We start from the raw sequence: 11417 nt of genomic DNA, 5'->3' as shown, positions 1-11417 counted from the left end.
CCATCACGGTCCCAAAGGTGGGAATTTCGGATCGTGACACCGAGTTCATTGTATAATTTAATAATGCGTTCCTCCTCTTCATGGCTATAATTCCCTTTCTTCAAACAAGGTCTTAAGTAATTCATCCATCTCAGTCTGCATGACTTTCCACATCTCATTAATCATGAAAAATATCCAAAAATAAATAATAAGAACTTTCTCTTCCTAAAAGATACTTAAGTCATGGGCATATCTAGGGGGAGGGGGTTCCATGGGGCACGTCAACCCATGCTCCCCGCCCTAAATCATGTATAGTAATGTTATTGTTGGCCTAAGTAAGTTTGTTTTGATGATTGACAAAGGAACTCAAGCATGAACCAGGTTCATACACAGTGTATACAAACACGGGCAAATTCGAGCACAAGATATGCACGTGAAGGGGATAAGCTTATGTAGTTATATCTAATATCTTTTGAACGAAAAAGTTGCATAAGTGATAAGGAGAAGGACTCTTTACTCGAAGAGAACTCTATCCTAGATAAGGGAGGAATTAGAAGTTGAAGATAACTAGAACTCTCAACCAAGGAAGAGTAAAGTTACCGTCGAGAGATAGGAAAATCAAATATGATAAAAAAATCAGGACAAATACATAATAATTACCACTCATATTAAAAATAATTTTGGTACTTACTATATGTTTAATTTACATAAAAAAAATTAGATATAAAAAAATTTCTTTAACTTTTCGTGATTAGTCAACCACTTTCACATAAATATAATGGAAGAGATGGAGTATAAGTATTATAGAGTCCTTAATTAGGACTTCACATGTAGTCTGCCCTTTCTTCTATTCAGTGTTCACATTTCACTCGAATATCCCAACCTGCACAACACCCCGGCTAGTGCCACTTAAACAAGAACTTATTTTGGCATATTAACTGTTGTGTGACCAAGTCTTTTTTGCTCTTTTCTTTTCTTTTATTTTACTTTTCTCTCTATGAAGTCGTTGAATTTGTGACCTGCCAAAAATTAGGTTATATTACTCTAAATACATATACATCTTCTGTGTCTTAAAGTTATATACTTGTAAATTGGTGAAATTGCTTTATGCCAAAATTAAACTCTTAAACCCATTATATAAATAATAAGAAACAAATATATTTATCTAAGTAAATCTTATCCAACGAGATCTTAGTCTAGGTAAACTTAAGATAATTTGAGCGGAGCAATAACAAAGCAAACTAAAATAACTGAAATATTGGTGCATCCACTAGATGTCAAAAGAGTAATTGTAAACATAAATAATCGCTCACATACCGCTTAAATTAATGTAGAGCCTTTGGGCTTCATATACTAATCTCAATGCAAAGTTTTAGAGACTTCGGATGCAAAACAGTAAGGATGGTTTGGTTGCTAATTACTAAGATATCCTGGAAATTACAATCCTATGACTGTTTTAATCTCACATCGAATGTGGGAAAAATAATGCTTCATCCGTTTCGCATATGTGAATTTATTTCCTTTTTACTCCGTGTCAAAAAGAATGACTCATTTATATATTTAAAAATAATTTTGTTTTATGCAATGATTTATAGATACAAAAAATATATGTGTATTATTTTACACCACAAGTTCAAAAGTCTTCTATTTTTTAAACTCTGTATCCAGTCAAATAAATTCACATAAATTTAAACAGATAGATTAATAAATTTTTGATATAAAATTTATATCGATATTAATTAATATCCATAATTAAATACGAAAGAAATTTAATTTTAATATATATATATATATATATATATATATATATATATATATATATATATATATAACGCACAATAGTATATATCATAAACAAAGTATTCTACCCAACTATTGTGCGTCTCCCTCCTCTCTCTCTCTCGTTGTATTCTAGGAATTGGAGGGGGTGAATGGAGGGCATGGTTTGAAGAGGGCCTATCATAGTACTATTTCTGGATGTATAGCTGTAATTTGATGACAGATATTATAAAATAAACCTTTTCACATTTGCACCTTTTAAGGGAAAGTCAATGGAATTCTTATTGATGCAAAGATCAAGCACCATAAATGAAGCAGTAGAGGTAAAAGAACTAGAATTAATCTAAATAATCATTTATTCAATAGTTTAAATTAAAAATAGTCAACTAATATATATATATATATATATATATATAATTTGTTCATAATAATATATAACCGTGTACAGTTAATTTTATAATTTATTAATACTAGCTAGAAAAAAAGTAAATATAAGCGGATATTTGAATAAAAAAATTCTATTCTTTTTTTCAATTTTCCTCTTCAATAATTTTGGATGCATTTCGTACGACGCACATATGCATGGAGCTTTTAGAAAATCCATAGTTGAGATTTCTTCATTGAACCAAATAATTGAGTGTCAATCATAGTAAAAGAAAAAAACATACTACTGTAGTGGTTTTAGATACCCAGTGTTGTTGGTTTATTGATGAGGTCATCAATCAGCATGAGAACTACGTCATAGTATATCGTCGTGTTACAGACAGTTTTAACCCAAAACGCGGATCCAAAAGAGTTCAATGACGAGTGGATTATTACTTGTATAATACAAGTAGACATTTAATTTTCTAAATAAAATGTCTTTTTGGTGGGGAACAAAAAATAAAAGTATCTTTTTAGCACGTGGAGGAAGGATCAATTATCTAATAGTAAAACAATTTGACTAAAACAAGTGACAAGCTTGGTATTGGGTAAACAATTATTATTGTACTCATTTATGAGGTAAAAAAATTAATATTATCATTCAAAATAAAAAATTTAATTAAAAGCTCTGATATGTCATTGATCACACATGCTCTCTCCTCGTCGTTCTTTCAAAAACTTGCAGAATGTATTAAGTAAGAACTTGTTGTAGGTTGAGGTATTTAAGAATTAAAAGAATGGTTGTCTCCAGAAATGGTCTAAGGGTTCTGTCTGAAAATTGTCAAAGGGTTCTGTCTGAAAATTGTCGATGGGATTTGTCCAACAAAAGTTCAAGAAATCTGCTGGAAGTTTTTCCATTGACCTGATATGATCTTCTTCAATCCAATCCATTCCATTTAAAAGGGAACAACTCGAATATAAATCACTTGATGAAACCTCTACTGAAGTGTCAACGGCATTAACACTAGCAGATTGCAACTCTTTCATATCACAGCCAGCTTCCTGTTCTGAAACTTTATAATTAGAAGAGTGTTCATTTTGAGATTCTACAGACTGTGAAGATTCAGAAAATTGCTCTGTTGACGTTGATGAATTGGTATTTATTATATTCGCACGTTTCTTAAGATGAGCATGCCATTGGTTTTTGATATCGTTGTCCGATCTTCCTGGTAATTTTGCAGCTATGGCTGACCATCTGCAAGATTTGAATACTATGTTTAGAACATTTAATTTATATAGTAGGTGTACTTCAAAATGTAATAGTATAACTTAGTTTAATCAAATGTAATTTCTACCTGTTTCCAAGTTCATTGTGTAATTTAATAATGAGCTCCTCTTCTTCATTGCTATAATTGCCTTTCTTCAAACCGGGCCTCAAGTAATTCATCCATCTCAGTCTGCAGCTTTTCCCACATCTCATTAGACCTGAAAAATATCCTAAAAGAAATAAGAACTTTCAGAAAGAAAAAATAAAAGAATTTTGGGGCTCCATATATATATATACTATATACTAACCAGCATATTTAGGCAATTGGCGCCAATTCGGATGACCATTTTTTTCCACAAAAGCTCTTAGTTTGTTGTCTTCTTCTTTACTCCATTCGCCTCTTTTAATTCCATGCTTGTCAACACAAGGAGTTCTCACCATTTTCTTTGGAATACCTATATATATTCTCTCTTGGTTTTCTTAATTTGATTTCTTTTGCTTATACTCTCTCTTGCACTCTAACATTTCCTCTCTTATATATATATATATATATATATATATATATATATATATATATATATATATGCAGTTCGACCAGACAACTTAAGCCGTGTTTCTGATTAACAATGGAACCCCACCTCCCCCCCCCCCAAAAAAAAACAATTATATCTGGGCTTCAAGGTCAAGGCATAGATCCTATAAAGAGACTGGCTTCACTGTCTTGACTCTAGTGATAAGCTTTCCACACTAACTGAATATTCAGTGAAGACGTGTTAATCGATTTCTTTATTTTCTATGTTATTTACCTGAATTATTGCTTTGCTTTTCATCATTATATCCCCGAGAAATTTACCCTTTCACTTTTTTCCCTTAATTTATAAATGACCTCCTGAAGAAACGTAAAACGATCTTAAGTTAATTTATATCAAAATATTAAGTGATTCATGCCCAATATGAAATTCAATAGACAAGAGGCACTAATCGTATCCACCAACTAGGGTGTACAAAGAAAACCGATAAACTGCACTAAACCGATAATCCGAGTCAAATCGAAAAAAAAAAACTGATGTGGTTTGGTATTGGAAAATAAAACCCGACCATAATTAGTTTTGTTTGGTTTTAACTAAAAAAAGTCAAACCGAAACCAAACCAATCCGATAGTACATTTATATAATTTTTAAAAATATTTTATACATATAAATATTTATTGTAATGTAATTTATAAATATTTCTTAAACTTTTTCACAGTTTTATCTTTTAACGTATTATTTGAAGTTTAGACTTAACATTCTTGAACGGAAATAAATTTTAAAGCCCATAAATGTAGTAACTCAAACAAAGTTCAAATCAATACTAATGCTAACAAAAAAAAATCAATTTAATACTAGGAATAACAATAGCGTTGGATAATTATTTTACTTTTACATTGGTTTATAATGAAAATGCATAACTTAGTTTATCTTTTTCTTTAGTGCCTAGTTATGTAATTAATATTAGTACTTATTAGCTATACTTATTTTAGCATGACCTCTATAGTATTTTTAAATTATGTTAATTTTCATTATGGCTTATTAATTAGCAATATTTATTTTATATAATTTTATTATTTTATATTTGTTATTTAATATTTTAGTATAATGCTATAACTTATCTCATATTATTGTGTTAGTTTCTTGGAAAATACATTATATAGTTGTATTTTACTAGGACTTAAGAAATATTTTGGAGTACAAGTTACATATTTTATGCTATGAAGACTTTACCAAAAAAACTCGAAAACCCAAAAAACTCAAGAAAAATCGAGATTCAAAAACCCGACGAGGTTGGTTTGGTTTGGTTTATAAATTTAAAAACCCGACACCATTGGTTTGATTTGATAATTGAAAATTTCGAACCAACCTGGCTTATGTACACCCGTACCTGATATCACCAACTATAATTGCTTAACTCGTTTTTAAATTTAAATATTTAAGACAATGTTAATAATTTCCAACATGGATAACTTGTATATTTGTCGTTATTTTGGTCTAGATGAATCGAAAGGGACAAAAGAAAGAAAAGCCCCCTAAAAAAGAAAAAAAGATGAAGTCCACTCGTTATGTATTACGATTACCTTAATAAGTAATTAATTGATAAGGAGCTCTCACTAAACAAGCTGAAATTAAAAATCGTACGATAGTCAATCATTGAATGTGCATCTCTATACCATACCATATGAAGAACCAAGTACTTTTATTAATCAAACTCTCTGTTATAGAGTCCTTATATGCGTTCACATGTAGTCTGCGCTTTCACATTTCAAGAACTTATTTTGGCATTATTAGATCTCAGTGACACATGGAGTCTCTATACAAGGAAGAAAATACTAAAAAATTGTATATTAGCTGCTGTTAAAAGGTTAGACCCAAATTGAAAGTGATCTTTTAAGGTTTTTAAAGTTAAATGAGTTTATAAGACGTCTTCTAAAGTATGTGGTTTTATGTGTAGATAGGCTCGGATATAGTTTTTAATTTAATGATGGGCTAAATTAGAAATACATAAACTTATGTATCTATTAATAGGGTTATGGTCCTCAAATCAGACGTAGGATTTTCTTTCTAGCATTCCATCGTTAGGAAGGTGATTACGGCTTACGTATTGATTTGGAAGACTACTAACCGCTAGACTGAAGAATTCGAGTCGTTCTGATGGATTCAGGTACGTTTCCGCATCTGGTATTTATTCTTGATGAATTGACATGATAAATCTTGAGTAAAAGATGACGCTGTTTATCTTTAAAGTAATTTGGTTCTAACAATTGATTTCAAAAGCCTATATTATGTTAAATCATTAAGACGTTTTGAAGGGTAAAACAAAAAGATTCATGTTCAAATTCATTGCTTCTACTAAGTCTATCCCGTAGTTCCAAATTGGAGGTCTGATCGCCGTTTGGAATATGTGGCCAGGAAAAGGCCATAAAAGGCTGCTATTGATTTTTTGTGATTATTTTAATATTTGGTAAATCAGTTTTTTTTTAACCAAAAAACAAAGTAGATTAACTATGAAGTTCTTTGGCTAACACCTCTTTACGACAAGTTAAGAATTTGAGAGCTTGCGTTACGGATTGATTCGCCACCATCTCTTACAGATAAGAGTACCTCTAATGAAAAGAGGGAAATGTAAAGGTGGAAGAGATCAGATCGCATGTGTATGATGATCATGAAGAAAGTCATTCCAGAAACATTCAGGAGCACTTATGTTCGATAAGGTTAAGATGGCTAAAGAATTTATGGCTGGTATTTGTCAAGAGTGTAAAGGCTGAGATTGGTACGCTCTTGACAAGTCTGACTTCAATGAGGTATCAAGGCAAAGGTAACATCAGGGAGTACATTATGGAAATGTCTCATCTTGCTTCTAAGTTGTAAGCACTTAAGTTGGACCTCTCTGAGGACTTGCTAGTGCACTTGATTTTGATATCCCTTCCACTACAGTTTAGCCAGTTTAAGGTGAGCTATAACTGTCATAAAGAGACTTGGTCTCTAAATGAGCTCATCTCGCACTGTATTCAGGAAGTGGATAGACTGAATCAGGAAAAGACAGAAAGTGCTCACTTAGCCGATGTGCCTAAGGACAAAAGCAAGGACAAGAAGAGAAAGAATAAGGATGCTGTAGATACACCAACACAAAAAAAACAATCAGGAACCAACTACAAATGGTTGTTTCTTTTGTAAAGCTAAAGGTCATACGAAGAAGGATTATACCAACTATTACGCATGTCGTACAAAGAAAGGTATACCTCTTAATTTTATTTATTCTAAGGTTAATTTGACTTTGGTACCAAGACACAGATGGTGGATAGATTCTGGGATATAACAATTCACATCACTGTGTCTAAGCAGGGTTGCCTAAACTATCGAAAGCCTGATGATGGTAAAAGATACATCTACGATGGTGACAACAAGTCGGAGAAAGTCGAAGCAATTGAAACTTTTAGATTGTTGTTAAGAATCGATTTTATTTGAATTTGTGTTATTAAGAACCGATTTTATTTGAATTTGAACGAGACTTATGTTGCACCATTTTTTTTGGGGGATTTGACTTCTGTTTCTGTTTTAGACAAGTTTGGTTATTTTTATTTATTTGGAAATTAAAAAAAATTAGTCTCTTTCATAATTCAAAATTGGTTGGTCCCGATTCTTTATCAGGTTACAATAATCTATACTTACTTGATATGGTTGTTTCGTTGAATGAACCTTGCATGTTAACATAACTGGTAATAAGGGTAAATTAACCATCCAGTAGACAGCTTCTTTATGGCACGAGAGATTAGATCATATCTTTAAAGGAGAATTAAGAGACATTCGTCCTATAATATTATCCCTATTATCTATCCCCTTAATATTTCAGAATTTTTATCCCACTACTAAGGCTACTTTTTTCAGTAATGTGAGGTTCTTTGAGGATGTTGAGTTTGCGGGGGGAGAGAGAGGGAGAGAGAGGGAGAGAGAGAGAGAGAGAGAGAGAGAGAGAGAGAGAGAGAGAGAGAGAAGGACTTTGTATTTGAAGAGGAACATATTGGTATTCCTCTAGTTGTTATTGTCAATGCTTAGGAACAACTTTCTATACCTGATATTATTCAAGAAGGAGATTCGGATCAAAGACAATAACATTCAACCAGTCCTTCAAGAAGTAGTTCCCAAAGAACAAACTCTACAACCTCAAGAATAAATTTCAATGTAGAAAATCATTTATGGATTTAAGAAAGTGTCACGTAAATATTATTACTTATTTCATCAAGTTATTGTCTTATTTGGTTTTGAGATAAATTTTGTTAATTATTGTGTATGCCACAAGTTTAGTAGGAGTAAGTATATTCTTTTTATTGTCTCGTGTATAATCAGCTTTGTATGCGTCCGAATATCTCATTTAATTTAGGGATGTTGGGCAGATATTCAAATAATTTATAAACTTATCTTTTGAAAGCAGCTTAAGGATTCAAAAGGTAAGTACAGAGAACAAATATTTTATGCTCACATAAAGGAAGTCGAAAAAGTTGAAGATAATAAGGTATTCAGATATCGACTTCACTAGATGTTGATATGATATGACATATGTGATGACCCGATAGGTCATCTTTAAATTTAACATTTAATTCTGTGCTCTGAGACCTCAAATAGTACCATTCAATATTTCTCGACTTGCGTGCGCAGTACGTATATTTTTTTATGGAAAGCCTTTATGTGAAAAAATGATAAAAATGTGAAATAGTGCTTTAAAACTCACTTAAGTTGACTTCGGTCAATATTTTGAACAAACGGACCTGAATCAATATTTTGACAGCCCCGATGGGTCCGTATTGTGATTTGGGACTTAGGCGTATGCCCGAAATCAAATTCGAAAGTCCATAGCTCGAATTATCGCCATTTGATGAAAATTAGAAATTTAAAGGTTTAAATAATTCCTAAATTGGCCATAATTGGATGTTTGTTGATACCGGATCCCGATTTGAATTCCGAGAGTTTGTTCAGCTTCGTAACAATAATTGTGACTTGTGTACTAAAGTTGAAGTTTTCCCAAGGTGTGTAGGCACATTTCCGTTAGGTTTTGAAAATAAATAAATAAAAGGTTTGATTTTATAAAGCTTGAATTTCTATAGTTTGACGGGAGATTTTACTTTTGAGCAAACGACTCCGGAATGGAATTTTGATGATTTCAATAGTTTCGTATGGTGATTTAGGACTTAGGCGCATGTCCGTATTTGGTTGTGGATGTCCATAGGACAATTTGGCGCATTTTGGCGAAAGTTAGAAAATAGAAGATTTTTGAAAAGTTTGACCGGGAGTTGACTTTATTGATATTGGGGTCGAAATTCAATTCTAAAAATTGGAATAACTCTGTTATGTCATTTATTTGGAAAATACAAAACTCTTGCCGAAATGTGTAAAATGAATACAGAATGACTGGTACTGCAGTTTTTGCCTACAACAGTGTGCGAATTTCTGATGCATAGAGCTGACTTTGAAAGCTTATATCTCGCAATCCATAGGGAATCTAGAAATTTTCAAACACGAAAGTTGTATCCCTTTGATTCTAGTTTCTAGAGTGGTAAACCATTCATCATTTGGATATTTTTACAGAAAGTTATGATCGATTTACTGAAGGTTGGTAGCAGTTTTTGTTTGCCTGGAAATATGAGACAGTCGCATTTCACACATGCGACTTGCCTAGGCAGAACGCTTAAAAGTGAAAGTTTGCCATTTTTACTCATTTTTAAGTTTTAAGTCTAGGATTTGGGCGATTCCAAAGGGGTTTTTCATGAATTCGACTTGGGTAAGTGTTCTTTATCAGCAAGTGATTGTATTTCATATATCCATGTCAATATTCATCATTTATTTCGGATTTGGATGGAAGAAATTGGGATTTTTGTAAAATTTTTCAAAAACAAAAATTTAGGATTTGAAAGACAATCCGATGTCAGAATTCAATAATTTTTGTATTATTGGACTCGTCTCGGAATGTGTGTTCGAATTTCATGAGTATTTCGAGATTCGAGACGTGGGTCCCACTATTGATTTTTGAGATGAATTTCAGATTTTAATCCGAAAAATCTGTAATTTAATATGGAATTAATTACTACGATTCATGTTGAGTGTATTGAACTATTTATGACTAGATGTGAAGCTTTCAGGCACCAATTCGCGAGACAAAAGTTTATTGGATTCTTGAATTTGGTTGCGAAACGAGGTAAGTGTCGTGGTTAATCTTGACTTGAGGGAATAGAACCCTTGATTTATTTGTTAAGTGAATTTCATGTGTAATGACGTATAGGCGAGGTTACGAGTGCCTATACGTCGTCAAATTGATTGTTTGCATATTTATCTAATAATCATAAATTATTTTAAATCATGAATTAATTATTATATTACTTATTTATCTCATATTCATTGTCCAATATTATGTCTTGAATTTATGCTATAATTGCTACATGTTTATTTGAATTGTGCGTCTTAATTGCTACTTGACATTTAGCACATTAAATTGCCTGTTTTCTCCCTGATTTCCACAATTAATTACTACTTGTCATTACTTGTTTCCCAAATTATAATCATTGTATGCCTTGTTGCCTAATAATTTCTTATTTAATGTGATATTTATTGGAATATTTTTACATTTAAGAATTGTTAAGTTTATATTGTTGGAGCGGGTTGCACACTGCAACGGGTTTATTTTAAGTTTATATTGTTGGAGCGGATTGCACACCGCAATGGATTTATTGAAAGTTTATATTGTTGGAGCGGTTTGCACGCCGCAACGAAATTTAATTGAAAGATTATATTGTTGGATCGGGTTGCATGCCCCAATGGATTGTATATTAAGTTTATATTGTTAGAGCGGGTTGCATGCCGCAACGAAAACTTATTGAATGATTATGACTGCTGAATTGACTTCAATTATTGATATGAGTTACCGGTCTTACTTCTTTTCCTGTTGTTATTATTACTATTGCGTACAAGTTAACGTAAGCGACTTGCCTTAGCCTCGTCTCTACTTCGTCGAGGTAGGCCCGACACTTACAGAGTACATGGGGTCGGTTGTATTCATACTATACTGTGCACTTCTTGTGCAGATCCCGGAGTTGGTCCCAGCGGCATACTATAGAATTGCTCGGATTCAGTTATCAGAGGATACTTGAGGTATAGCTGCACGACGTTTGCAGCTCTGAAGTCCCCTTCTACTTTATCTTAGCTGTGTGCTTTCTTTCAGACACCTTTATTTTATTCAGACCCTTGTTTGTATTATTCTAGAAGCTTGTGCACTTGTGACTCCAGTTCTGGGATGGTATTTAGATATCGTATTATTTTTGGTTTGCACATTTAAATTCATATATTATTCTGGTTGTTGGTTTTTTTATTATTTAATTAAAATGAATTGTTAAATATGGTTTAAATTATTCTAACGTTGGCTTGCCTAATAAGTGAAATGTTAGGCGCCATCATGGTCCCGAAGGTGGAAATTTTGGTTCGTGACAACATACTTTGTTGATGAGCTA

The 11417-nt window shown here is 32.3% G+C and overlaps 1 protein-coding gene across 2 annotated transcripts; it reads right to left on the bottom strand.

Annotated features, from left to right (window-relative positions):
* Positions 1-2884: 2884 nt before the first annotated feature.
* Positions 2885-3895, bottom strand: LOC117277950 (transcription factor MYB10-like). 2 transcript variants are annotated; one of them, XM_070179828.1, is made up of 3 exons: positions 3697-3895; positions 3477-3618; positions 2885-3376 (listed from the first exon to the last, which is right to left on the bottom strand). In XM_070179828.1, the coding sequence occupies exons 1-3, from the start codon at positions 3827-3829 to the stop codon at positions 2911-2913; spliced, it is 741 nt and encodes a 246-aa protein (XP_070035929.1). In that variant the 5' UTR covers positions 3830-3895; the 3' UTR covers positions 2885-2910. The 2 variants fall into 2 exon arrangements, with proteins under 2 accessions (XP_070035929.1, XP_070035930.1); XM_070179829.1 differs by having other exon boundaries at positions 3477-3606.
* Between the last annotated feature and the right edge of the window lie 7522 nt (positions 3896-11417).

This window comes from Nicotiana tomentosiformis, chromosome 7 (genome assembly GCF_000390325.3).
Source record: "Nicotiana tomentosiformis chromosome 7, ASM39032v3, whole genome shotgun sequence".
In the NCBI taxonomy this organism is placed as follows: Eukaryota; Viridiplantae; Streptophyta; class Magnoliopsida; order Solanales; family Solanaceae; genus Nicotiana; species Nicotiana tomentosiformis.
This window is presented reverse-complemented; position numbering and strand designations above follow the sequence as displayed.